Source organism: Gadus chalcogrammus, chromosome 4, assembly GCF_026213295.1.
Source record: "Gadus chalcogrammus isolate NIFS_2021 chromosome 4, NIFS_Gcha_1.0, whole genome shotgun sequence".
NCBI lineage: Eukaryota > Metazoa > Chordata > Actinopteri > Gadiformes > Gadidae > Gadus > Gadus chalcogrammus.
In genome coordinates this window covers 16,218,357-16,233,677 of record NC_079415.1, presented here as the reverse complement: position 1 = coordinate 16,233,677, position 15,321 = coordinate 16,218,357, and the positions used below count along the sequence as shown (strand labels likewise).

Here is a 15,321-nt window from a genome sequence, read left to right as displayed (position 1 = left end):
AAAGGAAAACTAATTGGTAACGAGAGACTCTTTTCATTGTAATAAGGTGGAGGATTGTAGAGTTGATTTTTCTATTGCATCCTTGGCACATCATTTAGAAGGTCAAACCTTCAAATTGCATTTAGTTATCTTTTTAACTTTAAAAGCTGCAGTGGCGTATTTATCGACGGTGCAACCGGTGCACTGCACCGGGGCCCAGACAGACGGCAGGGGCCCAATGCTCATCTTGAAGGGACAACTATGTTAACTCATCCTAGGCCCTATAGACAGATATTTAGGCCCATATGAGCAGTTCAACCCTTCTAGCATAGACCAGTATAGATTCTAGACCATCCAGAACCAAATTAAACTGGTTTCATCAACACATTTTTAAAAGCAAAGGTTTATGCAAGATTAGACTTGCATGAATCAGATTTGAACCGTTGCAAAAAACAGAACACATACAAATATTTCAAAAAGCAAGTTAAATCCCTCCATATTTCCTGGGGGGATATGATACACATGATTCAGATGAATGAATAATGATGTGTGTGTTGCATGAGAGTTAATTTAGCTATAACATTCACATCCCACGGTTAAGACATATTTGATGTGATCGGAGCTATTCTGGTTTCATACACATCAGATTTAATTTGGGCAGCTCTTCCCTGATAGTCAGTCACAGGTGTGTGAAATGAAACACTTTCCATTCACCATTTCAAGGAAAACTTTATTCATACTGAATCATACAAACATTAATATAAAAAATTTGATCCAGCATAAATTAATTTGGGAGTATGCAAATATTTGATCGGGAATCATGTAGAAAAGATTACAACTACAGAAGGATCCAATCCAGTCATTTTAGAAGAGAGGTTGAATGTTAAAAAAAAAAAAGGTTCAGTGCATTAACATGAGAGATCAATCTCACAAAAATCTTCAAAGAAAACACATGATTGTGCGTGTGTGTGTCCGTAGACTCTTCACTTTTCCAGGCCCACACTTCAGTTGCCCTTATACTCATGCTGGCAGAAACTTGTAAACAAAGGCTCCGCAGGGATCCCACGCCTTGTATGTAGAAAAAGAAAACATAAACAAATGTCAGTCATGATCACGGTCTGATAATTAAAGCATAAATTCAGCTAAGATCTGATTAAGAAACTTAAAGGGACACTGTAAAAATTACTCCCATCTAGTGGTACAATTGTATATTGCATTCAAACTAATAGTGCTCGCTTGTTCAAAAACTACGGTGGGCAGTATGTGCCAAGAAGCTGTGTCATGACATCCAATACTACCTCATCGAGTCATTCAAGTGATGATGAGGTTCGTTATTTCAAAAAATGTCAAACTGCATTGAATCATTAGTGTAAGCTAATGATGCATGAGTAATTATTCCTCGAGCAAGATAGTGAATTATTTCAGTCATCATTCACGCTGGCTCAGAGTGAAAACGCGTTTTGCATTTCCTGTACCACGTAGTGCTTTTTGTCCCTCTCGGCAGTACATAGACCGAAAGAACATGGAAGCCTCCATGAAGCTTACCCGTCCTATGTAACTACATATTAATTATTCTTCGCTCAGGAGGATAAGTGAGATTTTTGGCAGAGATAATTTTACACCAATGAGGACTTATTGATGAATGAATACGTTGATTTGAGGTAATAAATTACTTAAAATATTACACAGTGGTCCCTTTAAAAAAAAAAACAAGATTCAAGCAAAGACCCACTCCGGAAGTATTTGAAGCTGCGCATACTGCTACTGGTGCTAGTATGTCCTTGTTGCATCACACAGACTTATACAAATGCGGCATAGCCTTTCACTAACAGTAACCAGCTATCACACAGTGGGTTCTTGTGTTGCTAAGCAAAAAGAGCAGCAAAAGAGCAGCAAAAACCTATAGTAACTACTTTAAGACCCAATATTCTGCAGACTTGTACAACGTTTCTGTCGACCTCCTTTCAATTGACCAATTCACGGTGAGAATGAAAAGTTATATTATTAAACAATAAATAATCAACAATCTTTACAGAATCCCAAAATGTGAGGTCCCTGCCAATTCCGACCCTAAAACCCAGTACATAAACACAAGAGCACTAGGTCACTTACTCCACCATGCGGCAGCGGTGCTTGGCCAGGCGGCTGTAGGCGTCGTTGACGTCTGTCACATCTTTGGCACTCCACAAGCGCTCCCCCACAGCACTGGCGCGAGGCCTGCAGCCAGACGACAAACACTCATTACATGAGTACCACAGGTCAGTCTTAACCAGGCTCACTGGAAACAGCGGTTAGGGTTCAGGGAGAAGTCTGGATTAAGCGTACCACAGCCTTGGCGTCAGATTGGTTGAATCCACAAATTCGCCCCACAGACAGGCCTCTCCACCAATCACCAGCTTGTTCTGGGCATCACTACCTGCATAGAACGTCATTATTCAAATGGGGAACTTCAAAACCAACTGATTCCCTTCCCCCCCTGTGCACAGTACATGAGCCTGTTTAAGGAAGTTTTAAACATGTTCCCTTTGCCTTTCTATAAAAGAAAACAAGCACTGTGACTGGCCAACAAAAACAACAACTAAGTATTGAATATCAGCCATGTTCCCATCATCGCTACCCTAGTAGAGTACGTGAGGCATACGTTCATGCCACTTAATGTATGCATTTATTGCATGTCGTATGCCCTGGCACAATTATTATTATTATTTTAAATAGTACTTAGTTGTGTAGCATCTTATCCTAGCTAGCTTTGTTGTATACAGGGAATGGGTTAACCTAGCGATTGTTAGTGCTTGGTTCTATTGAACACGTACCTACAGCGATATATCGTTGTTTCTCCCTCTTCTGAAAAATGTACACATTATGAGTCGCTTTAGGTAAATGAACAGGGAGGACACGGTGGAGCACGGACCTTTGAAGTCGAGCGGCTCCGCCTTGTAGTAGCGCTGCCAGTCCTGTCCGTAGCTGATGTAGTCCAGGTACCAGGGGGCGGAGAGGATGGTGGTGAAGCCCGCCGCCGTCACGTTGAACATCTCCCCCTGCAGCCCACTGCCCATCCACACGTTCACCACCGCGTCCGCCGGCAGCTGCCGGGGTTAGAGCAGTCAAAACGTACACGTGGGCAGCCCACCTGAACGACTCCATCCACATTCAAACACGTCGTTCATATTTATTACAGAATATGGTCGAATTGGGTCTTCAAGTACCTTCACGCCGTTGTCAAACACCTCCTGCCATATCATGGAGCCTTTCTTCGTTGCGGCGACGATACCCAAGAGCCTGTGATATTTTTATCATTATTATGAAGTTATCGGGAGGTCAGACACCGTTGTTGGTTGTTGATGAAGCAACGCATTGTTCACATCCTATGATGACACCTCACTTGTTATCACATCCAGATTATGGTTAGAGCCTTCTGGCTGATTTATTAACCAACCTTGTTACCGGTTGGTTAATGAATCAGAATCTGTGTGCATTTAGATGAAACAAAATCTATTGGATGTCTTCAAACATCTGCACTGAAGAAGTCCCCTGTGGAGAATGCTTCATATCATTTACTTTCAGCCACTCACTTTTGGATGTAGAATGATTCCAGTTTGGCGTAGTCTTTTCCTAAGCCGTGCTCATCCATCCACTTCTGAATATCTGGGTTTGACTTCCTGTGGAGAGGAGAAAATACCGAAAAGCAAGTTTAAACTGCCATTTTTGTTTAGATAAGCTGTCTGTTCGTTAATGAGAAGGTAGGGGTTAGACATCTCGCGCAAGAATCCCTACAGGCAGACAACCTTTCAGAGCCTTTTGGCTGAAGGCCAAACATTATAACCAATAAACATTCCTGATACGTTTTCTAATTACCGTTGAATGAATAAACTAAACCTCAGCTCTTACCAACAGTTGAAGTCCACCTCGTCTCCTCCCAGGTGAACGTAGGCGTCGGGGAACACCTCGCTGATCTCCTTGAAGAGCAGGTTCATGAAGTCGTAGGTTGTGTTCAGGATGGGGTTGACCGGCCCGAAGGTGCCAGAGGGTGTGGAGCCGGAGTAACACGGCGTCAGCAGGTCCTTCTGTCCTGGTGGGGTGAAGCGGTGTGTGGGGGTTGTGCGTTTTAAGTTTGGCCATTTAAGTGGGCAGCATACAATGTTTCAAGACCACTAGGGTCTCCATGGAGACGGGAAATCAGAAACACGACTGGAGAAATAAATACAAATGAATGAAATCATGCCTTCCCTGATTTTCTGACTAAGCCAACACAATCATTGCATCATCTTGCATCTGCAGAGACTGCAGCACGAAAGTGCTTACGAAAGTCTTTGAGGTGCAAGAACTGCCAAAAGATCATTTTGGTTGTTTTATAACCTTGATACGATTTATTTAGGTGAGTAATTTGTCACATGATTCAGAACCAGCACAGAGAAGAAGAGCGATTTCAAACCCACCTTTGCCCCAGGACTGCGTGTGTCCCGGTGTGTCAAACTCTGGGACAACCCGGATGCCCCTCAACCGGGCAAACTCGATGATCATCTTCACATCGCCAGGCGTGTACACGTGGGTGTACGGGTGGTAGGCGCCCTGCTCGCAAAAAATAAATTAATAATAAGAAGCTGTCGGTCATGCAAAGCTGAGTTTTCCGATGCAAAAAATAAATACAGTTATGAACCAAAATGAAAATATGTTGTGCTTAATTACGACACTGACCATCTGGCTGAGCTGGGGGAAGGTTCTGCTGAGGTAGGGGAATGACGGGTCGTCCACGATGTGCCAGTGGAACACGTTGAATTTGTTCATTGACATTGCTTCCTGTGAACGTATGAAGTTTAAAAATCAAGAAAACACCCAGAAACTGAAACATTGAATAAGCATGAAAATGAAATAAAAATTATGAGATTGGACCTACCAGATTAGCCAAGATGACTTTAATAGGCAAGAAGTGGCGAGAGGTATCCAGTAAGATACCTCTATGTTGAAATCTTGGGAAGTCAACAATTTTTGACGAGTTAATGCTTTTCTGAAAAGTTTAAAGAGGGAGTCAAAACCAATGCACCTGCACACAGGTTGATTCATTTCAATGATTCATTTAAAACAAAAAATAAATGTATTACACCGGCCATGTGGCAAATAAATAGTACAATGCAGGATCGGTTTTTTTCTTTTTAGAAAATATCTCAAAATATTAGACTTACAGCCCCATATTCATCTTCATACACCAACTGGCTGAACGTTTCTAGACCTGTAAAATACATTTGGCTTCATCGTGAGTTTTTAAGGACAAGGCGTGTTTGTAGTCCAATGTCATTTTGCAGGCAACGTATAAAGCCAATAGACACCTGAGGTCAGGTTTAAGATAAGTTAAGCCTTTATTAATCCCCTGAGGGAAATGCAGGCTTGATAGCAGCAACAACAATGAGAATAAAACACAAGACAGGTATCCCTAGAGCAGAGAGTGAGAGTACAGAATCAGACAAAAATAATGCAAACATAAATACAAATAAAATATGGAGGTAAAACACTGAGAAGCTGGTCCTAGAAATACTTGCTCAGTATCTCTGAAAGAGTGGATGCCAATAAACATATGTGCAATCTGTCAATAAATACATTTGTATACAGGCTATTATCAACTTCATATAGGCCTAGTCCTAGTTTAGTAATCCCTACCTCGAAGAGCACCCCACACCTTTGGTGCTTTCAGGATTGCATACGGCTGGTCCACCGTCAGTTCATCTGAACAGAGATGAAACAGTTGTCAACAGATTAACAATGGGCCCTTTTCACAGTAGGATAAACACAGGCGTAGCAAATCGAATGAATTATGTGTCTGTTTGATTTGTTCATGGGAGTGCACCAGTATGGACAAAACTAGTCCATTAAATAGACATTGACCACACTGGTGCTAGGATGACACAGACATTAATAAAACCGACCTAATGTTAAAATGACAGGAACAGCAGGAGACTTTGCCATAGAGGACCTGTGAAAAAGGTGTGTGTGTGTGTGTGTGTGTGTGTGTGTGTGTGTGTGTGTGTGTGTGTGTGTGTGTGTGTGTGTGTGTGTGTGTGTGTGTGTGTGTGTGTGTGTGTGTGTGTGTGAAAACCTGTATCCTTATCCTGCAATTATACAAAAACAAGGAAGTCACTCACATGACTCGTCCGAGGTCGCTCCTGGGTAACCGTCACAGTCCGAATCACCTGATGTGATCGACACCTGTAGTTCTGACAACTCTGATGTTGCCGCTTTCCTTTTGAAATGTCCAGTCTTTCTTGCGTTGCCAAACACGTATTCATAATATCTGCAGATTATAGTGGGGCATATCATCTGGATCTTCTATTTTTGCAAAAATACCCTTTGTTCTTATCAGACAGTGGAAAGAGAAATAACCACATGAAAAACTACCATTAACAATAAAAAGCATAGTCTTACCTTCTGTATGCATTCTGGAGAATGTTGCAGCTGGGACCCGCAGACGATCCCTCGGCGTCCACCACTCTGAAGCTGGAGCTCGATAGTTTAAATGAAACCTCAGACAAACTCACTTGCTGGGGCAGAGGCCAGAGAGAACCATAGGTGGATCCTTGGTCCACGCTGACGGTTTCACTATCAATGTCCTTGTATTGAGATCCCTGACATACAGCCACCGAGAGCAACAGCGTAGCGAAATTCAGCCCAGCTAACATGATGACATTCCCATGTGAAATTAGAAGAAAATAACACCAGAGTGACTGTCGCACATCCAGTGTAGTTAGAAAGTGGGAGGGGCTTAGCAAAGCGGAAGACAATATTGCTGGTGATGCGTTATGGACAACTCCGTGTTGTACAGTACATTTGCCTGTGAACCAGACGAATATGCGTTGCGTTCTAATGTTTCATTTAATCTGTCAGAAATATAATCTGCAAAATAATACGCATTTGCGAATTGATCCGGCAATGTCATGTGAAAGAATATTTTATCCGGTTGTATGAACGCAAACTGGAGTCGAAACGTATCATCACAAATGTGCATAGACATGCCCCTCTTAAAAGTTGGTTGAAATATTTGCAATGTTTTCCGACACAATTTGACCTCATTTTTTGACCTCATTTGGCGTAGAGTGTGTTATTTCCGATTGTCTCCCGGCCTCGAATCTTCTGGAGGGCGGAGCGAAGCAGCTTCGTATAACATCTCAACCGCACTCTATTGTCCACTAGGTGGCTCTATTGTCATTTTAGACCTATACTCCCCACTTACCAATTTATATGATTAAATACTATACAATACAGGCATGCACTGTAATATTCATATTATTCAGTTGATTTTACGTTTGTATTATTTACCATTTGACTACAATAGGCCTAGTCCTGCTGCTACAGAGCAACAACATCAATTAGCACCCCTCCCCCTCTTCTCTCCAATTAATATGCCTATAATAGATAGACCCACGATATGATTTAAAATGCTGGATAATTTAATCGTTTATCAATGTTCAGCAACTAATTTAGCCTACAATGAGAAACATTGTAGTTAAATCTTCATTTAATTTGTTGTTGTTATTGTTGTTGTTGAATGTTCAATAATATTGTATGAATTTAACTCATAGACTCAAACCATGTGTAGGCTAAAGTCGGCCTCCCCAGTAATTCCTCTGGGTTGCTTCAGAAGGCGGTCCTCCTCCTCCTCTTTGTAAACACTCCCATTGATCCACAGCACGGAGCCCACAGCCGCTCACACTCAGAGCAGCGACACACGAGCCCGCTGCTGGTCATCCTCATCAGCCTGTTGTCTCTCTGTCCAACTTGTGATCGGCAAATTAGAAAATATTGCTAAAACTCAAATGTCAAGGCGAATTTAGACGATTACTATCGTTTCTCTGTGAATGTTCATTTTGCGACTGGAGCGGAAATAATCCAGGATTATTGTCAAGCGCAAAAGAGCGTCGGAACCAGCATCGTGGCTCTGCTAGAGGCGGCATGTTCGAGGGCGAAGACGGACAGAATTGACCTCCTGCTTTCACCTAAAGAGGTAATACCCACACTCAACCAGTTGCCTGGACCACGGCACTGATCTGATCCAATCCTACATTAGAATGCAGGGCATTTAACAATTAGGCTGTTTTATTTAATTCACCAAATGAAGACTTGTAATCTATATTCCTTTATTATAGGCCTCTTTAAATATCCCTGTATGGAGAAGGCATTATAGCACATAAAAGGCTTAGGTCAACTCGATAGGAATAGTGTATATTCGTTTGAGGGTTAATGTCGTTTAACCATGATCTATGGCGTTAGTGCGATTCACCGTTTTTTCTTTTCTTTTTCTGATTACACCCAAGAATGCTCTTCAAGCACATCTTCAGACCCTCAGACATGAGGCCATCAGGTGGACCAGCGTGTTGCTTCTTAGAGCGTCCCCGGTTTGATCATGACCACGTTAGTGGTTGGGTTTAACACAATTAACTACACCTCTAGAGATCTGACAGCTGGTTTCGGAATACAACCTTGCATTGCTTACATTTCCCCCTAGTGTATTCGGTCTTGTTCTTCCTATACCAGACCGGCAACATTTTGTTTGGGGGCTTTTTCGTTTATAGACTCTCCCCTTGGCACCTCTTCCTGTGTGATAGCCATGGTCCACTATGAACACCTGGCAATGATTTAGAACACGTCTAGTCGATCCGATGAAGAGGCGGAGTGTGTGTGTGTCAGTGTGTAGCCTACCGCACAGTGAATGCTGCCGTGCGTCCCTGTGGTTAGATCTTTCTGAGGGCCAATTAGATGATTATTGTGATACTCAAGACAATGCCTGAGGAATGTGAAGTGAAGAGACAAGAACTTAGACAAGGATTTAAAAGAGTTTAAGGGCTGAGGCAGGCCTACTCACAAATTGTAATTTGTGTTGAATAGATTCAGCCGTTTCTGTAGTAAGTGTCCTAATATAATTATAATAACACTAATAGGTTATATCAGGTAATATAATCGTATTATATTTACCAGACTATTTGCTCGTGGAAATGTGTGGATTTCTTCCCACAAAATAATTATTCTTACCCTGACCACATGGTAAATCAGATTAAGTGAAATTCCATTCTAATTCCCTAAATTGCTTTTAAACTGTTAATTGTGTTTGCGGGCAGAGACAGTTTTGATTCATTGAATGTCATACCTGAATGACCCTACGTACAATGTTTAACTAAAATAATGTGTAGCCTATTTAGGACAGCAGCATTATGACTATGCATGTATTACCTGATTAGTGCATCTCAGAACTAGTTATGCTTATTAGGTCACAGGCTAGCATTGTTGATAAGTATTTCCAATGCTGGTATTTTATTAAGAAGGGGGAACGCAGAATAAAATGCCTGATTGAGATCCCAGAGTCTAAAGACCAGGATTATGATGAATAACGTCTCCCAATATACAAATGATGATCACGATGCAGTAGAAAGCTGGCCTCATCATCTCATCATGTAGGGAATCATATGAATGCAGGATAGGAATCAACACAACATAGCAAAACAATAATAGTTTGTTATGGGGCTATAACAGGTCAAATCATCAGGTTAAGGTTAATTATGTTTATGTAAAGGTGGTTCCCTGTTTTTAAATGTCGACCATGTTTAACATGTTTGCCTATTGATGTTCCTCAATAGAAAGTGTTTAGAAACTCTGAATAGAAACATTTTAATGGGATTTAAAGACCCGGAATCTCTGACAAGTTCGGCATGAATGCACCCAGAGCAAGAACAATGACAGTTACCGCTGAAGACGTGGAGAGCAGGCAAGCCCCAACCACCGTCTTGCTAAGAGGGCTATAAGGCCAAACTAATTCCTTTTTTGAAGTGGTCTAGTGAGCAGGTCTTTCTTGTAAGTCCTGGTGACTGAAAAGAATAAAGGATTTTTGGTTCTTCCTGGTTTACCTCATCCTGCTGCATCTTACAAACTTGAATCAAACTTCCTGAAGTACACAGGAAGACAATTTCTCCCAACTCTGATGTGTGTATATATATATATATATATATATATATATATGTATGATACCCTAAACACCTGTATTGTACATGCAAATCTATTTAATCCAGCAAATATAGAACATAAATCAAACTCCTTCCTTTGTTTGGTTTTTCCAGGATTCAATGAAAATGTCCGTGTGCGTCCACGAAAACCGCAAGTCGCGTGGCAGCACGGGCTCCATGAACATCTACCTGTTCCACAAGTCGTCCTACGCCGACAGCGTGCTCATGCACCTCAACGCGCTGCGGCAGCAGAAGCTGTTCACCGACGTCATGCTGCACGCCGGGCGCCGCTCCTTCCCGTGCCACCGCGCCGTGCTGGCCGCCTGCAGCCGTTACTTCGAGGCCATGTTCAGCGGAGGGCTGAGGGAGAGCCAGGCCAGCGAGGTGGACTTCCACGACTCCATCCACCCCGAGGTGCTGGAGCTGCTGCTGGACTACGCCTACTCCTCGCGCGTGGTCATCAACGAGGAGAACGCAGAGTCTCTGCTGGAGGCCGGCGACATGCTGGAGTTCCAGGACATCCGGGACGCCTGCGCCGAGTTCCTGGAGAGAAACCTCCACCCGACCAACTGCCTGGGCATGCTGCTGCTCTCCGACGCCCACCAGTGCATCAAGCTCTCGGAGCTGTCCTGGAGCATGTGCCTGAGCAACTTCCCCGCCATATGCAAGACGGAGGAGTTTCTCCAACTGCCCAAAGACATGGTTGTGCAGCTTTTGTCCCACGAGGAGCTGGAGACGGAGGACGAGAAACTTGTTTACGAGGCCGCGCTTAACTGGGTCACCTACGACCTGCAAGGAAGGCACCCCCACTTGCCGGAGCTTCTGAAAACAGTGCGTCTGGCCCTTCTGCCCGCCGTCTTCCTCATGGAGAACGTCTCCACCGAGCCACTGATAAACAGCCAGACCAAGAGCAAGGAGCTGGTGGACGAGGCCATCTGCTGCAAGCTGAAGATCCTGCAGAACGACGGCGTGGTCAACAGCCCGTGCGCCCGTCCCAGGAAGACCAGCCACGCGCTCTTCCTGCTGGGAGGCCAGACCTTCATGTGCGACAAGCTGTACCTGGTGGACCAGAAAGCCAAAGAGATCATCCCCAAGGCCGACATCCCGAGCCCCAGGAAGGAGTTCAGCGCCTGCGCCATCGGCTGCAAGGTGTACATCACGGGCGGGCGGGGCTCGGAGAACGGCGTGTCCAAAGACGTGTGGGTGTACGACACGGTGCAGGAGGAGTGGTCCAAGGCGGCACCCATGCTGATCGCCCGCTTCGGCCACGGCTCGGCGGAGCTGAAGCACTGCCTGTACGTGGTGGGCGGGCACACGGCCGCCACGGGCTGCCTCCCGGCCTCGCCGTCCGTGTCCCTCAAGCAGGTGGAGCAGTTCGACCCGGCGGTCAACAAGTGGACGATGGTGGCGCCGCTGAGGGAGGGCGTGAGCAACGCCGCGGTGGTCAGCGTCAAACTCAAGCTGTTTGCGTTCGGGGGCACCAGCGTCACGCACGACAAACTGCCCAAGGTGCAGTGCTACGACCCCCAGGAGAACCGCTGGACCGTGCCCGCCTCCTGCCCGCAGCCCTGGCGCTACACGGCCGCCGCCGTCCTGGGCAACCAGATCTTCGTGATGGGCGGCGACACCGAGTTCTCGGCGTGCTCGGCCTACAAGTTCAGCAGCGACAGCTACCAGTGGACCAAGGTGGGGGACGTCACGGCCAAGCGCATGAGCTGCCAGGCCGTGGCGTCGGGCAACAAACTGTACGTGGTGGGCGGCTACTTCGGCACGCAGCGCTGCAAGACCCTGGACTGCTACGACCCCACGCTGGACGCGTGGAACAGCATCACCACGGTGCCGTACTCGCTCATCCCCACCGCCTTCGTGAGCACGTGGAAGCACCTCCCCTCCTGAAGCACCGCGGGCCCCTCGACGCCCCCCTCTCCCGCGAGGTAAGAAGAGCTCCCTCTCTGTAGTCCCACTTCGCTGGGCGTGTGAAACATTGAGAACCAAAATGTCTGGGGGGTTTTGTACATGTAAAGATGTTATCGATTGTGTGCATCCCGTTAGTCAGAAGTGTCTGGTAGTGGGTACGGATGCTAGGACGGTGTGGGGTGTCGAGTGAATGCTGGTGAGGTATTCGTTGGGCTAAAGCACAAGGACAGTGCGACGGAAATGGAATACATGTTTAGAGGCTGGAGGAGGTGGGGGAGTTAGCCAATAAGACAGGCTTCAACTAGCAGCCGACAGCATCCTGGTGAGACTAATCCTCTCTCAATTGGCTCCTCCTGAAGAGGCTATGGTTCCTGCACCGCATGAGAGGGGGGCTCCTCGCGGTGCGCAGGCGACCTCCGGTCCTCCCGCCGACCCCCCCCCCCCACCCACATACCACCCCCACCCACACGTCACCCCCCCTCACCCCCCACCCCGCTAGTTCAGACTTAAACCTCAGATCAGTGAGATGAGCACGCAGCATTGCTGAGAGAGGGAAGCTGAGGTGCATCTGAAGACTTCTGATCCCCCTGAATAAATAAAACGGGCAACCACTCACATGCACACACACACAAACACACACACACACACACACACACTGATAATATATATCAAATCTGCATCACATTTTGCCACACATACTGGTATACAATGCATTGATGGACCTTTTAAAGCCTGCTGTATTTTAAATGGATTGCCTGAGTCATGCTTCATCCCCGTGATCCTTCAGTTCTACTGTTTGTTCATGTGTGAGGGGATAGATCAGCCAACTGATCTAGGACTCCACCGTCCACCATAACTGTCATTCATTCAGATTGGTAAACCTGCACATCAGCGAAATGTTTAAATGATGGAATGGTCAGTGTTGCTCAGTTAAATCCATTGATACGACAATACATCGATTATGTACATTTCTACTGCTACCAGGAGTGTTTTTGAGTAGCATATAATTTCCAGCTCTCTTCTCCTCCTCTTCTTTGCTGAATCAAGAGTAAGCCAATCATGGACTATGGCCACCTCCCATTAAGTTGCACCTTAATTGTGTGAATGAGTTAAGTTATAGCTGAAACAATCTTATCTAAGTCACATTGAACAATTTAACTAATATAAAATGTACTGGATTAATTTATTATGTTTTCTATGCGTAATTTGTTATTTTATGTCTTTTTTTTGTCTCCTTTTCTCAGATTCCACCATTTTGCATCATTTACTGGATTCCAACTGTGAAGGATCACGCTTAAACTTCCTGCGCGACAATGACTCATCTTTGCTGTTCGGAAAATACCCCCAAAAAAACAAACGACGTCCCGACACCTGACTTCAACTTGATGTTTCCAATGTGCGGACATTGATGACAAAGAACTGTGCTTTTAATCCTGGAAGGATTGAACATAGATTTGTGTGTCCTTTCCCATTTCTGACCAAACATCTGGGACTAATCCAACACAAACAAACCAACCAAACAAACCGCTGCTTGTTGTATGAAATGCAAAATCAAAATTTCATATTGCATCTTGGGCTTTCGACATTCAAGTCATGCAAACTGCATAGTGTCCATTGAATCACGAAAATGCTTGTGAGGATGTGTCCTGTTTTCTTAACTTGTTCTTCTATGAAATGAAAAGAAAGAAATGAAACAAAACAAAATCACTCTCTTCTCAGAGACCGTAATCAATTGCATGTCGGATGTACTATTTCAATCATGAAGGGATTAAAACCAAGAGTGAACGTGCTGTGATGTGGGGTGCGTTCCAGAACACGCTTTGGGAGGCCAGCCAAATCATGAAGGGCACAAGAAAACCTTCGCTATTTTTTATTGGACTCTTAAAAACTCTGCTTTGTTGTACCGTTTTCCTACCCCGCTACACCACCTTGGTGGTCACATCGCTCCCCTCCCCCAAACGCTGGCGAAGCAAAGGTCCTTGTATGCTCTGATCTTTGGGGGTCTCACACTTGGCTGTGGTCTTCCCACCCTCTGGGTGTTTTTCTTTTCATAGTTTTACTGTCACCAAAGGTCACGAGGTCAAGGGTTCTTGATCAACAGCACCAGCTGATGTTGAGGATAGATCAGAGGTCTGGTTGGAGGGGTGTTTGAGAATTGTGGAACCGTCATTGGGTCGTGACCTGTTGAGCTGTTTTTGCAGAACGCCCCCCTCCCCCCCCCCCCCCCCCCCCGGCTTAAAACAGCTATGATCTCAGCTAGTGCACACCGAGGGCAGTATTCACACGTTGGCTTCCTACAAAGGGAGCCACTGCCCTCCTTACGCTGAGAGATACCATGACCACCGATGAACTACGATAACAGGCCTGCTGTCCGGCGGTCTTTGGTGAACCCCTGGATTTAACACACGCGATGCTTACCCTAAATGATGGCAGAAACTGCCTTCATACTAGAGATAAATAACGTCACTTTAACCTTACCAGAGATGAATCAGCTTTTTTTCTTTTTTAAACCTGCTGCAATGTTTCTCCTTAAGTCTTAATTTATATCACGGTGATGACGTTCACTAGCGATACTATTTATTCCCTCTCTGCCTGCCCTCGTGTCAGTCCAGGGTGTGTGTTGTATATTATTTTGTATTACTATTAGTCTGTCTTTTGCACAGTTCTGTCTCCCTGGGGTGCATGTTCTCGTTCAAAGATGATACAGACCAAATGTCTCCAGTTCTCCTGAATTATAAAGAACATTACATTAGACAAATGGATAAAACTCTGCCCCCCGCTTGGACCACATCCCAGAGTTCAGGCATGCAGTACAAACTTCTTACATACTGATATACTTCTTACATACTGATACTCCATGATTAGTATCAGTGTATTACTCCGATCCCAACTACAGTTCAAAGTCGTCATAGTCCAAAGCCGCCATGGGCCTCCAGAATTTCTTGCGACTCGACAACCACTCGTCAGGCAAGCTAATTGTTTTTAGTGTGTTGTCTCTCGCCACCCCACTATCAAAGCCCTATAAGTATACAGAGAGACCCCAACACGGTACGGAATGCCACGGCTTGCCCAGCTGTCACCAGCACAGCTGAGCTGCGGTTGTGACATGGTTCGGGGTGTCACCCCCAAAATCCCTAGTCTTCCTCCCGGCTCCCATGCATCCATCACCCGGCTGATGTAGAGTAGGGTCGGTTCTGAAGACGGCACGCTAACGAACGCAGACGCCATAGTACTTTTCCACTATGCTGTTGTTGCTAATGCACAAAGACAAAAAAGGAAAAAACGCCCTGCGAGTTTGTAATGACTACAAATGCACAATGTCTTTATCAAAAAGAAAAACTTGCTAACAGTCATTAGTATGCTGTTGTGTATGTACCTCTATGTAACCCAAAACAGTGGTGTCTTTCATTTTAATCAGGTTTTTTTGTCAAAGGTTTTTTTTCCT

At 45.1% G+C, this 15,321-nt stretch overlaps 2 protein-coding genes across 2 annotated transcripts; one reads left to right on the top strand and one right to left on the bottom strand.

Moving 5' to 3' along the window:
- Positions 1-672: 672 nt before the first annotated feature.
- Positions 673-6,731, bottom strand: LOC130380486 (beta-hexosaminidase subunit beta-like). Its single transcript, XM_056587710.1, has 14 exons — positions 6,394-6,731; positions 6,114-6,262; positions 5,632-5,697; positions 5,160-5,206; positions 4,874-4,984; positions 4,675-4,776; positions 4,416-4,548; positions 3,868-4,048; positions 3,552-3,638; positions 3,186-3,258; positions 2,891-3,065; positions 2,305-2,395; positions 2,092-2,196; positions 673-1,047 (listed from the first exon to the last, which is right to left on the bottom strand). Exons 1-14 carry the CDS (start codon positions 6,645-6,647, stop codon positions 984-986), a joined length of 1,638 nt encoding a protein of 545 aa, XP_056443685.1. The 5' UTR covers positions 6,648-6,731; the 3' UTR covers positions 673-983.
- A 952-nt stretch (positions 6,732-7,683) lies between these two features.
- Positions 7,684-14,060, top strand: enc1 (ectodermal-neural cortex 1). The gene is made up of 3 exons (XM_056589155.1): positions 7,684-7,969; positions 10,074-11,893; positions 13,121-14,060. The coding sequence occupies exon 2, from the start codon at positions 10,080-10,082 to the stop codon at positions 11,853-11,855; it is 1,776 nt and encodes a 591-aa protein (XP_056445130.1). The 5' UTR covers positions 7,684-7,969; positions 10,074-10,079; the 3' UTR covers positions 11,856-11,893; positions 13,121-14,060.
- Positions 14,061-15,321: the final 1,261 nt, after the last annotated feature.